At 40.4% G+C, this 22,449-nt stretch overlaps 1 protein-coding gene across 2 annotated transcripts in view; it reads right to left on the reverse strand.

Moving 5' to 3' along the window:
- The window catches only part of FBN2 (fibrillin 2), a 172,831-nt gene extending 152,417 nt beyond the window's left edge, over positions 1-20,414 (reverse strand). For both annotated transcript variants that reach the window (XM_021381204.1, XM_021381203.1), the window contains exons 1-5: positions 19,546-20,414; positions 18,839-18,921; positions 15,606-15,704; positions 14,945-15,040; positions 12,807-12,902 (exon numbers count right to left, since the gene is read on the reverse strand). In XM_021381204.1, the coding sequence (XP_021236879.1) occupies positions 12,807-12,902; positions 14,945-15,040; positions 15,606-15,704; positions 18,839-18,921; positions 19,546-19,784 (613 nt within the window). In that variant the 5' untranslated portion in view covers positions 19,785-20,414. The remainder of the gene's footprint in view (positions 1-12,806; positions 12,903-14,944; positions 15,041-15,605; positions 15,705-18,838; positions 18,922-19,545) is intronic.

A 22,449-nucleotide genomic window follows, 5' to 3' on the forward strand; every position in this document is an offset into this window, starting at 1 on the left:
TCCTGTTCTCTCCACTATTCCACCAGGAAATGAGGGGGAGACTGGAGGGGGCTGGAGCTGCCAGCTGAGCCTGCCTGGCAGAGGAGCCACTTTGTTTGCCTTAATCATTTGTGCACTGAGGACGTCAGGCACAGCATTGGATCCTTCAAGAGGTTGCCTCCGCCCAGCTCCCACATTCACACCTAATGCTTTCTGGGGATGCTTTTGGCTAGCAGGTGAACGCTAAGAATGGGAGGCAAAACTACTTTTTGATTAGCCCCATCAAAACCTGAGTCTTCACACAAAAACTCTGAGAACCACTATAAAATGCTTTCCATGCTGTACCTTAAGGACAGCGAAAGCTTTCCATTTAAAAACTTCTTCTCAGAACTTAATGTTAGTGATAGAAAATGTATCATACAAATGAGCTCAAGGAGGTAGAACATTCCTGAGATTATTTATTTCTATGCAGAGAATCCATGACCACAGTTTACAAACCAGAGGACTAGAATGGCCCTATGAAGCAAATTGTCAGACAGTCAAAGGGAGACACAGGCCACAGAAAGCCAGAGTACAACTGTATTACAAGGTTTACAGAAATTAATGCATCTTCTCCAAAAGAAAGCAAAAGATTGCAGAATTCCTGTAGCTTCCATTTCTAAACTCATTCTGGCACTAATCTGAATTTAAAAAACATTCAGAGTCAAAAAGCATGCTGTATGCTTCCTTTGTCAACATCTAGGCTTTAACTGACGAAGGAATACTGATAAATGCAGCACTGTGGAAGAATCAATGCAGCTTTTGTACAAGAGAAATCAAAGCCTATATACTTAACGGAGTTATTTAATGATTCAACACTTCCATCAGATGGGAGCAGATACCATCCACCAGGAATCCCAAAGGACTCCAACTGAAGTGTCCTCAAGAAAACACGGAATAAAAAAAAGATCAAGGTTCTTGAATGACCCAAAGCTTCCTCTCAGTCCTCCTCTTAACACAGTATTTGTAAATTTGTCAGGAAATCTATTTGTCTAATCTGAAAAAAAAAAAATACAATATTTAACTTTTTTTTTCATTTTTACAAGACTTTTCAAACTGGGTTCTTCAAGTAAAGTTACTTCCATTTCTTTCCCAATTTAAAATCTGCCTACAACACTTACATAAGCAACAGTAAACATCAGCACTTCCTAAATTCCACAGAAGTTTTCCTACTCACTTGAGTATTCTGGGGGGCTTTCACTTTCTTTGTGAAAGGCAGTCTCTGTTGGCAAGTCATAATTCTATTGTGTTCTAGGTTTTCATTTTCTTTGCTTTCTCTTCAGTACACCATTTCAAGTTAAGCAAATTAACTTATTTGGAAAGCTTTCCTTACAAGCTGCTTAAGAACTCAAATCTCATCTACTGGGAGGCCTTCGTGTTCCTCATAACAGCAGCTCCTTTACATTTCAGATTGCTTTTCCCACACTTCGCTTACAAGCCATGCTTTTCTCATCCACATCTTAAGTGCATTTTTCTCATCTCTCATCTCAGTCTAAATGAAGTCTCAAAATTGCAAACTGCAGTCTCTTAACTCCCCTGGATTTTACTGGAGATAATCTGGAAATACGCCCATACTCTTCAGGAGATACTTGAAGTAATTAGGTTAATAAAAACAAGTATTTTTCTTTTTTATTTTTCCCTGAAGATTTTTTTTTCCTTCTGAAACTTAACAAAGCCATCACAGTTTCGTGATTTTTTTCGAAAAAAAATTCAATGAGAAAAGAAAGAGACAAAACTAGGAAGAATTTTCCTGCAACCTTCCTTCTTCTCCTCCACAACACACTCCATACTTGTGTTTAGGGACTGTTGATCTTCTACTACCAGATCCTTGACTTTCTTTTCAGTGAAAAATCTCTAGATTCTGAATATAATCCAGTCCAAGACCTACTGGATGCAAAAAAAAAAAAAAAAAGAAAAGAAAAAAAACTGTGTATGAAGAAACTGTATCTTTTTGCCATAGGTATAGACTATAATAACTCTGCTAGTCCCTTCTCCCATTTCAGTTTGACACAGTGTGGCTACAGTACTTCCCATTCAAACCCTGACTAAAACTGAAGAAATTTTCCATGTATCTGAGTTGCAGGTGAGCTTCATTTTACTCTGGTCAAAATTCTGAAGACCTTTGGAAAAGGTTATTCAAACCTACATTCTCATCTTCCTCTAGCAAACTTGTTTAAAGACATACAATTTCTGTATTTGTCTAACACAAAGTACAATAACCCTGAGTCACTTCAATAATTAGCTGTCATGCCTGAACTAGCTGAAAGCTATTAAGGATACCAAGTGCTTCAAAAACCAACTACTGATAAAAGTAATACGGCTGCTTTACTGAAAGATTAGAGATGGTCTCATTTTTTGGATGTACCCACTGATAGCGGACACAGCATTATCCAAATTTCAGGTTGTTGGCTTTTTTGTTTTTGTTTGTTACTCCTCTTCCCAGTTTCAGCTGTAGAGAAACTTATAACTGCTCTGTGCTACTAATTTGAAGTAAAAGGCCACAAGAACTCTCTAGGCTAGAGATTATAATTGGTTAGTTCATTAGCAAATGAAGCTCTGATCTCTTACATAGATTTTAGCTTGTTCCCAGATGACTGTGCTTCCATTGCATCTGTGAGCCACAGGTTCAAACTCACTGGGCCTGCCATCATGGTCATTTTCTGTCCCATACAGCATAATCAGCTTCGTCTTTTGTGTTCAGAGACAACGTACTACACTCACTGTGTATATACTACATTCACAAAAGCTAGACTTCAGTAGCTTTTCAGTATAAAGCGACTTTCTTTGCTGCACCCATGTTTTCTAGATACTTAATAAGACAGACTGAATGTGATAATGCTTATAGAGGAAAAGAGGGAAGGAACACTAACCAACACGTGCTGAAGTATTCAAATTAAAAAGGGAAGTAAGAGAAAGATACTGACCTGGATTACATTACTTTCTTAATCATTATTGCCAACAGCATGTTCAGTGTTATCTATGTCCTTTTTAAAAGTGCAAAATGTTAACTCTTTGCATAGTGAGAAGGGAGAAATTTTAAAGCAAAACCACACGTTCTCTGTAGACATCTTGCTGGGTTTTCAATTTTGAAAAGTTGTCCGTTTGTGAAAGGGGGGAGAAGGAAAAGCTGAAAGTTTTTTTTTTTCCCCCGCTGGAGATTACGGTGAAAGGTAAAGCCAAGTAAGCTGGTGTCAGAATCCTGTAAGTCTAGTAGCTACTGATACTTAGAGTGTGAAAGCAACATCCTGAATTTACCCTTCAGAACTACTGTAGTTCACCAGGAGATTCTCAGTAAGTTTGCAGACAACACCAAGTTAGACAGCGAGGCTGCTTTGCTTGAGAGTAGGCAGATCTGCAGAGCAATCTGAACAGGCTGGATCAATGGGCCGAGGCCAGTTGTATGATGATCAAGAAGAGTAAGTGCCAGGTCCTGCACTTGGGTCACAACAACGCCATGCAACACCATTTGCTGGAGGAAGAGTTGCTGGAAAGTCACCTAGCAGAGAAGAACCTCGAGTGCTGGTCAGCAGCTGTCTGAATACAAGCCAGCAGGGTGCCTTGGTGGCCAAGAAGGCCAGTGGCACCCTAATTTGTATAAGACTGTGGCCAGCAGGACTAGGCAAGCAATCTTCCCCCTGCACTTGGCTCTGGTAAGACTGCACCTTGAATACTGTGCTCAGCTTTGGGCCCTCACTACAAGAACAAAGGCGCTGGAGTGTGTTCAAAGAATGGCCATGAAGATGGTGATGGGTACAGAGAATTAGTCCTCTGAAGGATGGCTAAGGGAATCAGGCTTACTTAATCTAGAAAAAAAAAAAAAAAAAAGAGGCTCAGGGGAGCCCTCATTGCTTTCTACAGCTACCTCAAGTAGCTGTAAAATGGCCTCAAGTTGCACCAGAGGAGGTATAGGCTGTACATTAGAAGAAATATCTTCACCGAAATGGCTGTGAAGCTCTGAGACAGGCTGCTCAGGGAAGTAGTTGAGTTATCATCCCTGGAGGTATTTAAAACATGCGTAGATGCAGTGCTTAGGGACATGGTTTGGTGGTAGACTTTACAGTGCTAGTTTCATGGGTGGACTTGATGACCTTAGAGATGACTATGATTCTATGATACTATGATCCAACCATTCAAGCATGCAAATAACTTCACCTGAATAGGGACTGCTCTTAACTGTGCAAACCAAAAATTTGAAGTATATTATACTCAAATTGATTGAGTTTGAAATCTCTAGCCTCAAACAAATAATGAAAATAACTAGCAGGATCTTCTAACAATCAATTTGATGTATTTCTCTAACTTGGATACTTTCTTTCTTGTTTTTCACAGGTAGACAATTTCGAAACTTATACATGGAGTTGCCAAATTTACATCAGATAAAATTTTACCGCTTATTGCTGCAAATACCTGTAATTGTTATCTCTTACTACCCATCTTGAAGGAAAATAACAGATTTTTACTTTAAACAAGCTTTTTTTTTTTTTTTCAAAACCAACAAAACTGCAGCATTTTGCTACTAGTTTTTCATTATTTGTGGGAAAACTGACATAAATGCTTCTTTATTAAGATTTCTTTTTTAAAAAGCAGAGATTCATGTTTTGTAGAGCTTTTAACTCATGATTTTACCACACCGTAGATGAAAACACCTGTGAACTGGATGAGGCTGTTAGAAGATGCCAGTGAACTAGTATTTTTTTTTTTCAAGTCACAGAGTGGTTCTACAAACAAGCAGAAAATGTTTCAACACCACATGTTTGCAATGGCTAAAAGCAGACTGAAAATGAACAAAATCAGTGTTCAGCAGGTAAGTATTCCACTTTCTGTGCACTTAAAAAAAAAAAAAGAAGAAAGAAGAACAGGTCACATGACCCTATGGCAAAAAGAGAAGAACGATGGTTGATCTTTGACAGTCTTACTGCATTTCTCTCTTCCTGCCTTTTCCAAAAATAAAAATATCCTGCATTTTCAGTTACATTCACTCCCTGAGCATGCAAAATTCAGCAGTCTCACACTAACCCCAGCAAAATGAGATGTATGACCTCCCTAGTTAAAACAACTCAGGATATTTGTCTGACTGCTAAGCCTGCTGAAACTACCGTGCTCAGCCTTCAGTGAATTGCAATCTCACAGTGCCCCAGCCCATCTCAGGGGCATGGGGGGAGGGCAATAATACACACTTTGTATGGTTAGCTCTTCAAAGCAGGGACCCACTTACATTCACACATTCTACCCAACGTAATGAACATCTATTTCAATTTAGGCTCATTCTAGCCACTATAAAGCAAAAACAGACAAAAAAACCCTGCAGAATTAAGATATTACATCCTCACAGCTCCTTCTAAAAGATAAAGCTCATTGACCACAAGAACATTTTTGCTATCAAGCATCCAAAAAAAAGTTAGTAGTCACTGGGGTACTGCTTCAAAGCAGACAACCAAATATATAAGCTCTCAAAAGGTCCACAGAAGTTCTCACTGTAACTTGCTGAACTTGAAATGCCTCTGTTCTCATGGTCCAGCAACCAGCAACAGATATTGAGGAGCTGTGTACAAGATCTTTTACATACCTGTCACAGGAAAATAAAATTTCTTAAATATTTTATTCCCTCCTTGATTGCTTAACATCTGAATTCTCTCCTCTTCTGCTTCAGTTAGTATATATTGTTCATAATTTCACTGATATGCCCCTTCCTTCACTCTAGTTATTTCTCTGGACAATTGATTAACTTCTTCATCTTGCTGGCTTGAAGAAATATCTTCTTTTTCCCCATTCTCATCTTTGTCCTTAAACAGAGGATCAAGATGAACTACTTTCCTGTTGAGGAGGTCAGATGAAAGCCATTGCTCTCAAATACAATGTGAGATGTATGCTCTCCTATCTCAAGAAACAGACCTCTGTTTCAGTGACACCGTAGAATGGCCTGGGTTGGAAAGGACCATAATGATCACCTAGTTTCAACTCCCCTGCTGTGTGCAGGCTTGCCAACCACTACAGCAGGCTGCCCAGAGCCACGTCCAGCCTGGCCTTGAATACCTCCAGGGATGGGGCATCCACAACCTCCTTGGGCAACCTGTTCCAGCTCATTACCACCCTCTGTATGAAACACTTCCTCCTAATATCTAACCTAAACCTCCCCTGTCTCAGTTTAAAACCATTCCCCCTTGTTCTATCACTATCCACCCATGCAAACAGTTGTTTCCCCACCTGTTTATATGCTCCCTTCAAGTAGTGGAAGGCCACAATGAGGTCTCCCCGGAGCCTTCTCTTCTCCAAGCTAAACAAGCCCAGTTCCCTCAACCTTTCTTCATAGGAGAGGTGCTCCAGCCCTCTGATCATCTTGGTGGCCCTTCTCTGGACCCACTCCAAGACCTCTGTGTCCTTCTTGTACTGAGGGCCCCAGGCTTGGACACAGTACTCCAGATGCAGCCTCACAAGAGCTGAGTAGAGGGAGACAATCACCTCCCTCTTCCTGCTGGCCATCTCTTTTTTAACGCAGCCCAGAATATAGTTGGCCTTCTGGGCTGCAACCACACATTGCTGGCTCATGTCCAGCAGACATCCTCTGCCTCACGTCTGTTTCGATATCTGCCTGCAGTACCCCATTTCCCAGGCCACCCCCTCATTCCATTGCTCTCTCTCTTTGCACTCTTTCTTAAGTCTATCTCTCCTTGGACTCTCTCATCACTGGTTGGAGCTGCTGCCCGCCCGCACAGGGGAGGTCACTTCATGTACCGCTAGGAACTCCAGGTGCAACAAGCACACTGGGGTAAGACACACAAGCAATAATTTTACTGAGAACAACCCAAAAGCTCCCCCCCTTCTGATGTTCTTACGCTGTATTCAACTGCTAGATTTATGCTTTTCCTCTTTACTCATCAGCCCAAGCCTTTATCTGAAGTCCTCTCTTTTCTTCAGTGCTCTTCCCAAGCTATTCCTCCTCAATCTAAAACCCTTTCTTCCTACTTTAAGGCACCCATCCCATCACTTTTGCACAGTCTGCAAGCACTGTTCTTCTATGTGGGATGAATGCAGATTTTCAACAATGACAGCATGCCTCTCTCCCACTTCTCCTCCATTAATCTATGACAAAGACGGAAACAAATGTTGCTGCTTTTCCATTCTGCTACACACACCTCTACAAATCACCACACAACATTTAAAAAAACAAAGTACAGGCTGCATTCAGGAACAAAAATATTATTTGCTCATATAGGCAGTCTTGAGAAATCGAAAGAACTGTTCATGCTACGAAAAACTGAGGATGATTTGCCACTTATTCTGCTTCATTTGGTTTCTTGTGGATTTTTTTTTCCAATTTTCTTTCACTGGATAGGACAACTATATTTCAACATCTTTTTTTAATTTCTTCTGTAAAACACAGACAAAATCAAATGCTTGAATCTTGTGTGTTTGCAGATCAAAAAGAAGAAGCTGACCAAAGGAACAGACTTTGATAGAAAATACAAAAGGTCATTGTATATATCAGAAAGACTGAAGCACGAGCTCCCAGACAGGTTCTGCTTTCTTGTTAACCCAGCAGCAAGTTTCAAGTTAAATACTGTAATCATGCCAGTCATTAGTTACTGCTCAGCCTCCTGTCTCCAGCCCGGAAATTAGTCTGCTAGGAGCCCAGATAGCTGAACAAGCAGTCACGTTTTATCATATAACTGAGTCTGGGAGGCCAATCTGAAGGAGAGCTACATATGTTCTATATTAGGAAGAAAATATCTATTTTAAAAGAATTTAATTTACAGAACAATAAAAAGTATGCATTTAAAACACAGTAATGTAAAAAAAAAAATACAACAAAACAAAATCCTTTATAACTCTGATATGATATGCAAGGGAAGTTCACATAATCTTAAACTATATGATTTTACTTAAAGAGTTATGAATTGTTGCTAAACTCAGTTTAAAATTAAAGTATAGAGGCTTTTTTTTTTTTTTTTAACTGTAAAGCATCATGGAACTTCTACAAACAGATAAAGAAATCATTGACTTCTGCATTTTGTTGAAAATTATGAACTTCTTACTAGGTTAAAAGCATAAACTATAAATTACTGTCCGAGAGAACAAATGCTTAAGGTATCTTTTACATTTTTTTCACATTATTCAGCTCACATAAAACAAAAAACTAAATTCTAGAAGTATTACATAACAGACTGCTAATAGTCACTACCAGTATATATTACAGAAATCAAGTTTCTTTCACTGAACAAAAGTGCAGTAAGTTAGTAGCTTCTTCTTTGGAAAATTTTGTCTTGCCAACTATATTTGGAAATACGACAAAATTATCCGAAAGTCAGCAAAGCAAACTATGTTAATAAATTCTACAATCCAGCGTCTTCACAGATGCACTACATCATTTAAGTCTAAAATTTGCAAGCTAATGGAAGAGATGAAAAGTTAAGACTACATATTTATGTCTAACAAATGATCAACAGCAACCAATGTGTTTACATACATTCAAGTTGGTGGCCACCTTCATAAAAAAGGCAATACCAGAATCGACTACAGAGCAATGGATGCAAGAGAAGCCATAAGAAAAATACTGTGAAACTTTTTAAGTTCTTTACATGTGTTTGATGGAATAAATAAATAAATAAATACTGTGCATTGAGCCATTTCCACAATTACAACCCTAGGTAGCTATGAAAAACAGAGAACTGTTTATTTATTTTAGAGAAATTAATCCTTCCCTGTAGGCACATCACACTCTGCTTAACCTGACAAGCAAAGTAGTATATATGTTGTCTTGGCTACAACTAGTTTTCTCAGTATTTTACAGATGTCTAACATGTTTAAAACACACATGAAAAGTTTGCTACCACACATTGCTCCGTAGATTATCAACTCCCATTACAGTATTTTTTCCTACACGGCAAGCATGTAACAGGTGCTATGTAAGAATTACAAAGCCAGAACTTCACTGAATGCGTATATCCTTCTTTATTCATATGATACTACTTACAATACTGATGTCACTACTAAACTGAGAAAGGCTATGCATCAAGAGAAAAGATTAGGAGAAATTTAGTTTAGTCCTTTCCAATTTATAAAAGCATATTACATCATATATATTTATATATATTAAATACATAGTATAAACAACAAGAAAACAAAAAATATAGCCTAAATGTCCTAAAACAATAACATTCTGCAAATCATGTTTCAGTTGTAGATTGAGTATAAGACTTTGAAAGACAGCTAAGAAATAGAGATGCCAAAATACAGATGTTTACTACCTTTGTTTCTTGAATTCTGCTGTTTTATATTTTCACAATGAACTGTAAGAAAGCAGACTGTTAAGCTTTCGTCACAGCAAAAATGAAGTTACATCTGTTAGCACTAGAATCTTTTACAGGAGTCAACCTGTTATTTCACACATAACCATTCTTAAAAAAGACTCTAAGCCATCCCCACAGTTGGAGTCTGTCATATCTGTTAACAGGATTCCACAGTGCTGAAACTAGTCAGATTCTAAGCTAAAAGCAAATCTTAAACATGGATGACTACTTATCACAAAAAGAAAGCCTACCAAGTTGTCTGGCAATAAACCAAGTATTTCTGAATGCAGTCAACACCAAAAATAATAAAAATTCATATTCAGTATTACAATTCTATCACACTGTTGACCAGATATAAGTGTTATCTATCTATTGAAGGTGTCCAAATATAAGCTCCATACGAACTAAGGATCAAACTATAACACAAATTCTTAGTGTCCAACCACTTCAGGTTGCTTTGGAAGTCCATCCTAAATTGATAGACAGATAGTGTTCCTTTTTGCTAGAAGAAACTGTTCATTCTACAAAGACAGTCTGCTGAAAACAGTTACAAACATTAATAGAGTTCTTAGCAGACTGATGTTTCTGACTTTCCACACTAACCAAAATATGAAAGAATTGAGTTCTTGAGCTTCATTCACAAGAATCAACTATAAGGAATGGGCTGGATATAGCAGAACAGCAAAAACTAAACCAACAGCAATAAGTAAGTGTAAATACTGTTTTCATTCTTAAAACCAGAAGTAATTAAAGGGAAAGAAACAAATTCGTCCTTTACATTTCTCCGTTGCTTGTGACATCTAGTGGGTATATAAAACAAACTTGGAATAGCAAATACAAATTCTTGCTTTTTTTCAGTTTGATTGAGATATTTCTGTCTTTCAGAATGACAATATCTCCATTTTCCCCATCAACAAACGTCAAAAACAGTGTAAGCTGTTTTCGCAATTAACATGCAGCTTTGAGTACCTTGCAGCTGAATTTGCAACACAGAATTCTATGGCAGAAGCCATTTCTGAACACAGAAATGCAAGATGATATTTATGAGCAGACAGCATGAGTTTATCAAGGGTAACTCACATCACTGCTGTCAAACCTGAGGTCACTAGCACAAAGACAAGAGGGCAGTGGATGTTGCCTGACCCAGCAGAAACCTTCCATGGAGAGACTGTCATTAGTGAGAAACAGGATGAATACGCAAACAGCAGATAAGGTGAGAAGAAAACTGGTCTCCTGGTTTAAAGAATTGTGCAAAGTGCAGCTAGAGGTCAGAAAACTACTGCAGACCTCAGGGAGCAGTACTGGGACAAGTAACAGTTTAATGTGTTCATTAACAACTTGGATGATGGTACAAGAATGCACTTTCAGCAAGCTTGAAGATGACATCAAACCAGGGGCACCAGCTGATATGCTGGAGGACAGAGTGGCTACCCAGAGTGACCAGACAGCTTAAAAAAAAAAAAGGGGGGCTTGGAGTTTTCTGAAGATGTTCAACAAAAGCAGATAAAATCTCACAATCAGGATGGATGAACCCAATGGATCAATTCAGGCTGAAGGCCAACTGCCAGCCACGTGGCTCTGAGAAAAAGATCATGGGGGTGCAAGTAGACAAAAACTTTAATATGCATTGGCTGTCCATCCCTGCAGCAAAGAAGGCCAGTTCTGTGAGCTTTATCAGCATGAGAGAAGCATCTATACCAGCAAAGTGGCCCTCTGTCACTAACTGGCACTTGTTAGCTTGAACCAGAGGAATGTGCAGTTTTTCACTCTCCAAAAGAAGAAAAGATATGGGCATACAGAATAAAGTTCAGGAAAGAGGGACAATGCTGATCAAGGAGCTGGAGCATCTGCCCTGTGCGAGGAAGCTGATGGACCAAAGTCTGTGCAGCCTTAAAAAGAGGAGGTTTTAAGGGGAGTATATTGCTGCCTACAACAGGATGCAGAGAAACCAGAGCCAGATTCTTCTTGGAGTCTCACATCACTCAGACAAGAGGCAACAAACACAAATCGGAACACACAAAACTCCGATTAGATATTAATATAGAAGTTTTTACCATGAGCATGGTCAAATAGTGGAACAGGTTGTTCAGAGAGTGTGAAATTTCAACTTCTGGAGGTCTCCACAACACTACAGATAGGACACACACCTGAGCAATCTGATCAGATTATGCTTGCTAATTGAAGGGTTGGACTAGATGCCCTGGTGGAGGTCTCTTCAAATTTAGATTACTCTATGATTCTAAGCAGCCTGATTTTGCCCTGAGTGTCTTACCCACTGCTGATGTGAAGTAAGAATGTGATGTTACAAGAGTAACCCTAGACTAATTTCTGCTGACACAAATGACCCCATCCTGCTTTTCAATATTAACAACCTGTTGAACGTTTAAGGGAGTAAGAGAACAATGTTTAGAAGCATTTGGGATTTCATAAAATTGTTGCTCAGTTCTTCAGCATCCTTTTAGATGAGAACATATTTGCAAACACACTAACTTAAAGTAAGATAAAGAATTATATTTCTGCTAAGCTCTTCAACATCAGCTTTGATTATTGTTGACAACTTCATTTTAAAGAATGTACGATTCTTACCATCCCTTTGAAAAGCAGTTCCCATTTATATCCACTCTTTAAAAATCCATCCCAGCAGGACAATAAACTGGGTTATACTTGTTAGTTTGATACACACAAAATATGCTCTACAGTTACAACTTATGTTGAGCAGTTCTAAATTACAATTTCTCTAGAGTCACCTTGGCTGCAGAATAAAAACAGCATTCCCATTTACTAAAAAGCAAAAAGTTTACATTTCTGAGAATGAAAGCAGATTTAGAATAAATGAATATGTATGGACTTAGTGCCTTAATTATTTGTGTGCTAATGATATAGTGTAACACTAAAAACATTTTGTGCAGCATCATTAGAACTGACTTTCGCCAGCATCAATATGACCATTATAACGAAGGCTAAAGAATTTCTCTACAAAATTTTAAAATAAAATCCTACATTGATCCCTCAATTGAATGGAAGCACTTTAACTTAAGCTACGTTTCAGTTGTTTTTACAAATGAGAGAAGTTTCTTCCTTGTCATACTTTTTCTCGTAAAACAGAATTAACCAGAGTAAGTAACTTTTCAAGTTCCCCTTATAAGAGTTGTTGTACTCATCTAGTTACACATGTGTGATTCTAATACACAGCAATTTGAACAGCAGTTTGCACTAACATTATATCATGTAGCTGAGAGAAAAAGGTAACTCATCTTTCAACTACCACACAAAACAGAATAAGCAGCCCAAATTAGCTCAAATTCCTCCCAGCTGCGAGAACTTTGTATTTGCCATCTTGAACTGTGGCTACCCAACCATAAAGACAAGCTTTCTAGAAGTACAAGTAACAAATGACTTGTTGTAAACTTACTGGTTCAGTTGGCAAGTACATTACACAAAGCTTGCACACACACATTGTTGCATATAACTGCTCATAATTGCCTTATTTATTTATTTTACCTCTTTCACACTGAGGGCCAGTAAACCCGTAGACACATGCACAGCGATTAGGTCCAATACACCGTCCTCCATTCTGGCAGCCTTTCTCACAGACAGCTTTAATTAACAAAAAGAAAAAAAAAAGTTATACTACTAACAACATTTTAGATTGACATCTGTGCCATTCAAAAATCATTTTTTCCCCTCAACTACTCTCAGTCTCTCTGGTCCCAAAGACCAAACACCAACAATAATGATTGTTCAGGTCAAATTCCATTAGCACTTACACCTGCTCCACCTTAATTGCAAGCAGCTGTTTAATTAACCTCATTCAGCAAAGCTTTTTGGCAGACGCTTAACTTCAGTACATTTTTTTAAACAGTTGTGCAGTGCTAGTCTCTAATTGTAAAAACTTACATCCATCACGAAAGTTAGCAGGTACAAACTCAACTAATTTGCGCATATATTAAGTTGTGATATTGACTTCCAACAGCAACAAACATCTCGGGAAGCAGGGCCTGGGGACTCAGGGAGACAGACAACACAGCACTCAGGATTCATAATGCTGGCAGAAGAAGGGATGCTTGGAGCAAGGGAAAGGAATTAACAGTTTAATTTATTTTTAAGTACCTTCAGAAACTATGTTTCCTAGAGGATCTCTAAAAGAAATGAAACTTTTTTTTTTTTTTTTTTTTTTTTTGTAAAAAGACACAGTATAGAAAGAAGGAAAAAGTACTTCTGCAGTTATGCACACTCTCTCACACTATTTATCAATGGAGAGAATCAAGAACAAAGCCTCCTGCCAAAGCAATGAAGTCTTCCCAGTTTGAAAAAGAGGCAGTTCATCAACTAGTTATAATACCATTAAAGTTTTTTGATCAATTCTGCCTGTTATCTGGGTCACTGTTTCTAGGACATATAGCCTTGTTCAAAGTTAGCATACAATCCAAATCAACAAATTTCAACTTAAAGACAGTCCCACTGTCTTTAAGTCATGTGAACAGCAGCAAAGAAGTCCCAGTCTAGAAGTTTCTAGACTGGGGTTTATAATGTATTTGAGTATCCAGTGCAAATGAACCTCAGGAATGTAGAGATAGTAAATCTTTCAAATCAGAAAAAAATGCTCTGTATCACAGTGGGGAACATAAAAAGATATTCACTGAAACCGGTCTCAACATTATGTTCAGGCTCTATGGACTGCTTTAGACATACCTTTTCATTTATTTACTCTCAACATGCCCTGTCTGAGAGTGTGCGCAAGATGGGGCCACCAGCCCTCAGAAGTAAATTTGTCAGTGAACAAGGGTTACATTGTATTATTACAACTGTAACTTAAAGTTTTTTAAGAGCTTACCCAGGCAGAATTAAAGAGGAAAAAAAAAAAAAAAAAAAAAAAAGAAGTCTGCTCTAAAGCACTAAGACCAAACAGTAAGATAAAAGGATGTTCTTCCACACTACCCAGTTTGACCATTCTTTGCACACGGGCATTTATTTGTTTCTATTTCCTTCAGAACACCTCCAGCAGCTAATTTCTCAGCTAATAACATCTGGCCTCAGGACATCTTACTTCTTTGAATCCATTTTCATGTCTGCAGTCTCAAGTAATTCTTATACTTTGCTAAATCTGTATAGCCTGTCAACACTGTCCTACAATAGGTAGAACTGTGCAAATAATTGACTTTCCACCTTGTCTGCCAACTAAAAAAACATCCAAGAGCTTTAACCATATTTAATCTTTCTCCTTAGTCAAAGAGAAAACAGAAAAACTTGCTCTAACACACCAGTTAAGATCCTCTTCTGAGAAATTTCTTCAAAGAGAATGAAAAATTACTGACCATATGTTTGCTTTTTTTTTTTTTTAAAAAAAAAAAAAAAAGGCAAGGGGGATGTATACTGTCACCACTCCCAAAGGATTTTTCCAGCCAAAACTATTTGGTGGATTCAATCCCTCGTTTGAACTTCAGAGACTATAAATGTACTTCATACACGAACTGACTTCCAGCTAAATGCTGTCCCCCACAACAGCATCACACTGCTCACTGACATTTTGCTCTGTTTCTGCTAAGAGGCTGTTTTCTATCTCCATACCCTGCCTGGGGTGGGATGGCTGGCCTGCAGGGCTGAACACACCAGGATGACACACCAGGACGGCTACTTACGCTGTCCGCAGTAGATCCCAATGTAGCCCTTCTGGCACTGGCACCGGTCGTCAGCGCAGGTACCACCGTTCATGCACCTGATGCTGCACTGCTGCGCTGCAGGGGCCAGGACAGACACATGGACACAAGCATTAATGGAAAACACTACTGTAGGAAGCGAGCATGGATAAAAACAAAGACATCTGAAAGCAGACATCAACTTCATATTTAAGGGCATGCTTAGGAATCCTGTAACAAAAGCTGTTAGTTGCAGCCATTGGAAAGCCTTTATTTTAAAAGCATCAATGAATAAGAGTTTCTCCATGACCATATTTAGCAGCTTAGTACTTATAATTAACTTGAAGGCTGCATAATTTTCAATTCTTAGGAAAATGGACTTGAGGAAAATGTTAATACCGTGCGCATTTGCATTTAAACATGTTTATCTGTTTAAACACATCTTGTTCTTTTCCCCATTTTGTCACTAAGAGTAATAATGCACATACAGAAAACCAGTCCTTATCAAAAAGCCTAGAGATACTGAAGTGTAAGTTACACATATGTCTTCAGCAATGAAAAATTATTTTTAAAGACTTCACACAGTAGTTATTTTTAAGTTGACATGTAACAAGAATTATTTAAAAAGAAATCTCTAAGGAAAGTAAATATAGTAAGTCCTTACTAGATTTTGGTCCACAAGTAGGTGATATTTGTCCACTTGCACAAGTGCACATGTTAGGGCGAGAGCAAAATCCATCACCACAGCTATTTCGACAGATTGCTGGGGAAGAACACATTTTAAAAGTCAGTGATTGGCAGTAACCTCAGTCCTAAGTTACAGGAAAAAGCTAAAAGTGTGTTAACAGCTTCTCTTTAAAAAACAGACAACAAAGAACAAAACCAGAGCCCTCAATTCATTAGGTCAGCTAATATACATGTAAAAATAAATCTAAGTTAAATAAAGCAAACTGAATTTTGGTATAACTGGTATTTCTGACAGACTTGGAGACAAACAGAATCAAACTTGGCATATTCAAACACTGGTCTGATCACTCAGTACAACAAATCAACTCTTTCCCTAATTAGAAATGCCAACCTACAACATAAATGATGTAAAATTATTGGAATTATATATTTTATACCACAAGGCCTGTAGAAAACTTCAGGGGGAATCCAAGTTTTGAATGAATACAAACAATATGATTAATGAATTCTAATTTATGGTATGGCTTCTCTCTTACAATCCCTATTTTACAAGCACTTTAGGACCTTTCTTAGAATTCTAAGATTATCCGCCCCCACACAAACCTGTTTTGTGGGAAGCCAGCGTTTGAGCGTTCCATATTGTGTGGGGTTTCCCTAAATACTGTTTCTGTACTCAAATATCCCCACATTCTCATTGCGAAACTAATTTTACATGAATCTCTGGGAAGCTCAACCACAACACATTATGTGTGCACACAGTGCAGACCAGTGTGCTGTCCTCACCATGCCCCAAGACATCCCTTCTCTCTTCCCCCACTAGCCAAGGGAGCTCTACTGCACAAAGAAATCACAGAGCCAGAAAAGAGTTAAAGTCTAAATCCAAACTTTAAATGGGAACCAAATGAATTCAGCTAAATAACATGCTGGATTAGCAAATGTACCACAGGAGAGCCTGAGACTTTAAGGTCCAGTCCACTATGGGAGCATCCCAGAAGTACGCATCCCTCAGGAGACACCTTGTTAAGCAAAAAAAACCAAACAACAACAACAACAAAAAAAAGAAGCAAGCATGATGGTGCCTTTGTAAGTATCTCTAGGGTTTTGAGAGAACTAAATAATCAGTAAGAACATCTCAACTGAGGGACTACAAATGGAACAAATTCCTCATGTAGATAATCTGCCAAGGATATGCTGAGTAACTAAAAAAATCTCCATGTACATTAAAAAGAAGTAAGGCCCTTCCCAGAATGCTTGTGCCCCATTTCTGACTTAGGAAAACTTGCATGACTGAGATATCTCTCATAAGGAAGCAAACTTTTATTGCCCCACTTTAGAGTTCAAATATGCTCCATGCAGAGTTTGCATTCTCTCTTTTACCTTTACTCCACGAAATCAAAAGCTCTGTACTCATGCTGAAAGTGATCAAAGCAGAGATTTTATAAGCCCGGGTCCTCATCAGCATACTTGAAAATCACCAGCTACAGTCTCACTAATTATAATTAACTTGTCTCTAGTAAGACATTTGCTGCCCTATCATCCTGCACAGGGGCTCTGTGTAGCTGAGTAGCTCTAGCAAGAGGGACCATCACCTCCACAAATGTCTACTCTAAGCATAGAAATCCGCAATCTTCAACTTTCACCCAAAAAAAATCGGACGCGTCGCTGCCAGTTTTACAGCTGGCCTGGCAAAATCGTCAACTTTTCAAACATGTTGGAGAGTTGCAATTAAAGCCAGGAAGTTAAACAGGAGCTAAAATGTGTCCTTTGTGCATACAAATCAATAGTAGGTCAGAAGTTATTTTGGATGTGAAGAGACCTGAGACCAAGGTCTGTAAGAGTCACTGAGAATCATAACTTGAGTGATTTATCAAGATTTCAGAAAGCACCTAAATCATTGTCTCTCTCTGATTGCCATACAGCTGGAATCCCAGCGGACTGAAAAATCTATTACAGGTCAATGGCATATTGGGCCACCTGAATCCACTTCTAAAACTCAGATTCATGTTTAAGTAAATCAACACTGAGACTTGGTAAGATTGATGATAAGAAAGGACTGAACATTGTGAAAAGCTCCACAGCTGTACTGACACCTAAAAATGCTACGGTTAGCTTGAGATGAATATCAGCAACCCATGGTGCAGTTAGGTAAAATACTAGCAATGCCAATTCACTCATGTGAAATGCATGGGTACGAACAAGACCTGGTCAGCAGGCAGCAGCCAAAGTCACCTTTCAGTGCCGCACTAAGAGGCTGGTTCACCTCCCACTCCTCCTAGCTTGGTCCTGGATCTCTGTAGCTGATTTGACAGACAGAGTATTAAAAAGACCTCCATTACTTGTGGCAAGCGCAGTATGTTCTTGAGCCTGAATTCTGAAGCTGAGCATGCTTTTTAGAACAAATGATGGCAACAGGCTGGAATGAATGGGAACAGTTTCCCATTAAAAAGGATGTGTCCCATATCAGCTTCTATCTAACAGACAGAAACTTTGACTTAATTCTGTATTTGCTTTCTAGGCAGACAATGTTTCTTACATGGAATATCCTGCAGATTTCCCCCTTTTTTTTTTTTTTTTTTTTTTTTTTTTTTTTTTTGCCAAGCCATGTCAACAGCACATCTATCAATACTGTATCTATTATGGCCAGGCAGTAATCACAGTCTACATGCCTTATAGCTATAAAAATACAACCAAAAAAGACAGGCCAGAAAATAAGCACCCCAGGTCTAAAGAAGTTTTCCCAAGAACTACAGTTCCAAGCCTACCACAGGAGTTTCAGAAAACTTTTGATCTAATTTGCTAATTTGCTTTCTATCAAGACCTTTTGGGCTTCTTTCTTTCCAGTATTACAGTTGATTATTTGATTTATAGAAGGTTTTTTTTTCATTTTTCCTTCACTGTCTTGTTCTTTCATTTAAGAAAAAAAATGTGAGTGGAAACATGCCTTTTACAAATGCACCAAAGAAAATACAGCAATTTGCCAGTCTTTCAAGTACAGGAAATGTGGACTTGTAAATGCATTTTTTTTTCCTTTTTTTTTTTTTTTTTTTTTTTTTTTTAAGGAAAGAAAAACCCACACAAGGCCAAAGATAGATCCAGCCAAATGCATTACAGCAGGAATTCTCTTCTCTCACACTGAATGGAGCAGTAACTCACAGAAGAACGCTTATTATTGCCCCTAGGGCAGAAGAAACTTGAAGTCAAGACACTTACGAACAATGCACTGATTTCCTCCAGGGAGCGTTTTCCATCCGGGGCAGCAGTAGGAATGGAATCTAGAGCCACACACATTTGGCCTGTCACATAGACAAATACGTATAAGTGTGTGCAAGTACAACAATGTATACATAAGAGTATATATATATAAGTATATTGACGTATATATCAATGCAAGCAGAATCCACAGTTTCATGAGCACACGGGAAGAAACTTAGGTCTGCCAGTGACATGAAACAAAAAAATGTATAGCCAAGACATAGAAAAAGTCCTCCCCAAAGGAATAATCCTTCCCCTATGGTGAAGCGTTGCAAGCCGTTCTACTTCACATTAGCAGCACCGGTTAGCGCGGGAGGAGAGGCAGAACAGGCGGCAGGCCACATGCACCCATCCCGGCAGGAGCCGCCGAGGGGATGGATGCAGGGCTGAGCACACACGCCTGGCTGTGCAAGCTGCCTGCATCACACGGGACAAGAGGGATCGTGAAGATTTATAAACTAGGTTAGCAAGAAGTCACCCTGAAACATTTGGGAAAGCCGCTTTTTGTTGTTTCTCAGTACATAAACCAACGAAGCCCAGCGCGAAGCAATGCCAACGTCAACTACCCTCTAGCGCCACACGGCCCCGGACCGCGGGTGGCAGCGAGGCGCGGGGCCGTGGGTCAGCGGCGGGGCCCCGTCCCTCCCCGCGGAGCGCGCCCGTACCCGCGGAGCGCCTCCTGCTGTCCCCGCCGGCGGACCCGGCCCGCGGCGGCGGCGCTGCCGGCCCCTTCCTCCCGGTGCGCGGCGGCGGAGGCGGCAGCGGGGTAGATGCCACCCGCTCCTCCCGCAGGGCGGACCCGCGGCGGTGGCTTTTGTTGCCCGGCAGCTCCGTGCGCGCAGAGCGCCAAGAAGCTGAGCCACAAGAAGCAGGGCTGCAGGCACAGCCACCGCCGTCTGCCCATGCTGTGGCGGCGGCCCCGGAGGGAAGCGGCGGAAGAGCGGCGGGAAGGGGAGCGGGGCAGCGCTCCGCAGTTCCTCGCGGGGAGGCTTCAGCCGCTGCGGCTCCTTCTTCTCTCCTCTTCCTCCTCCTCCACAGGCTGCAGCGTGACGCAGTGGTGCCAGCAGCGGGGTCCACGTTGCATCCCCCCTCCTCTCTCTCCAAAGAGGGGGGGAAGGAAAAATAATTTAAAAAAAAAAAAAAAAAAGTTGAGATGGGATTGAACTTCCACTCCCCTCCCTCCGAAAAAAAAAAAAAATGGAAATCCAACGGAACCAGGCTGAATGTCCCTAGTAAAAACAGTAATAAGATAATAATTAACCAAGTCCAAAGAAAGAAGTGTGCAGGATGGGCTGCGAGGAGCGCACAGATCCCTGCCAAGCACAAGGGGCGGTTTTACAGCCGGCTCCGGTGCGGGGGAAGCGGGGAGGCGGGGGCGGGACTGTGCCTCCCGACCGGTGCTGGGGCGACCGCGGGGGAAGGGGCGAGTGCGGCCCCGGGCGGGGGACAGGCCGGGTCGGGCAGAGCTGAAGAGAGCGGACGCACAAGTGGGGCGGCGCCGGGGCCGGAGGAAGGGGCGGCAGAGGCGGGGAGCAGGTAGGGCCGGCCGCAGGGGCAGCGCCGCGCCTCGCGGCCGGGCTGCGTGTGGCGCGGCCCCGCCGCTGAGCGGGGGAGCGCGTGGGGTCCCGGGAGGCCCAGGCCCGAGGTGGAGGGGCCCGGCTCGTAGTCTGGCGCCGAGTCGGGCCGTGGGCTCGCGCAGGAGCTGCTTCCCGCTGAGTACCTCCTGCACTAGCGGTGTCGGCAGGTTGGCCGGGCTCTTCAGAGTGCCCTGGAAAACATGAGGTCTCCATAAGATGTTTCATGAAGTTCACGCCCTTCAAGTTCTCCTTGTTCTCCTTTCACTGTTTCTACCTATACAAGCATCTTCAAACCAATGCAGGCAAATGAACATGTGGCTAATCTTCTCATTACTTTTGTAGGCCATGCCCGTAGATGTGTGGGATAGCCAGGCACTAACAGCCGAACAGAAGCAATACAATCGCCTCCTTGCTGGAAGTCCCCAGCTGGTCCCTCTGGGCCCTTCTGATAGCCATGGGATGTGCTCTGGTTCTCTTATCTCTTATCATCACTCTGAATTACAGCTATAGGGATGAGCACCTCACTGCACCATGGCTACTGCGGCAATCACAAAACCTCTTTTTTTTTCTTTAAAAATAAACAAAACAGCAGCTCCCTTCAAGTCAGTGCGAGTTATCTGGCACTTCTAATTCGGGAATGGAGGCAGGAACCATGCTTCGTTATCTCTGAAATAAAAGCTGCCAGCTTAGAGGTCACAAAGCCATTCCCTCATTCAAATCACTGTCCTGCTTTGATAGCTGTGGCTCTAAGCATGGCTCCAATCAGGTTGACATTCCAGCTGATCAGGAGTCCATTGTTTTTGTGTAAGTTTGGAAGGGTATCGAAAGTAAGATTGCTGATGAGAATCTGAATCTTTAAAAGTAACACTTTGGGAAATTAACGAAAGGAACATATTAATGAAAATGGCTGGAAAGAAGAGATCAGGAACCTCAAGAATATAGGTGGTGTTTGGAATTTCCTCAGATTTGAAGATGCTAAACATGTCATGAATGAGGTGCTCCAAACAAAGGCATTGAGAGAGGATTCTCTCTCAATGAGTGGGTGAATAACTATCTCAAGAAAAAATGCAAATAGGCAGATAGCCTCCAAAGAATAAAAATGAAAGGGCTGATTTGAGATTAGGGCCTTGGTTATCAGGAAGCACAGAGATAAATAAGTAATTCCCTGCAGATAAACAGAGCTAGATACTGAAAAGAATAGCAGAAGAAAATCTTTTTTAAAAAGACAATAACAGTGAAGGACAACAACAACAACAGAGAGAACCAGATATGCAGTGAGGATTCAGGAAAAAAAAAATAGTTATGATTCAAATCCAAGAGATACATGCTTTGAATTAGTTTTTAATATGAAACTGTAGATACTGAACACAACAAAAGCAGCTTGCCACAGCTGATATGCACATAAATGATTTACCCCATCCCTGGAGGCATTCAAGGCAAGGCTAGATGTGGCTCTGGGCAGCCTGGTCTAGTGGTTGGCAACCCTGCACACAGCAGAGAGGTTGAAACTAGGTGATCTTTGAAGTCCTTTTCAACCTAGGCCATTCTGTGATTCTATGGTAAGGCTCAGCAACTCCAATGCACTCAAGCTAGAAGAGAGCTAGGCAGTATCTTTCTAGAATTTTCAAAGGAACTAGTATACAAAACTATACAGCATTCAAAAGTAAGGAATATTAATTCTGTTAGGATTATGATATAAAAGATCCATATAAATGTGTGTACAAGTGAAATACTTATCAAGAAACATGTTTTCTATTAGAAAGGGAAGCGTTACTACTTTTTTATAGGTACAACACTAGAAATTAAAAATTAAATTAAAAACTAAAAATTTGAAGAGCTGCAAAAAAAAAAAAGTTTGCATGGACAAGGGAAAAAATCACTGCTAAAATTTGGGTTCTTTAGCTAGTGGCACTTCTGGGAGAATGGAAGGAAGGAAAGAAAGGAAAGGAAGGAAGGAAGGAAGGAAGGAAGGAAGGAAGGAAGGAAGGAAGG

This window comes from Numida meleagris, chromosome Z, assembly GCF_002078875.1.
Source record: "Numida meleagris isolate 19003 breed g44 Domestic line chromosome Z, NumMel1.0, whole genome shotgun sequence".
NCBI classification, from domain to species: Eukaryota; Metazoa; Chordata; class Aves; order Galliformes; family Numididae; genus Numida; species Numida meleagris.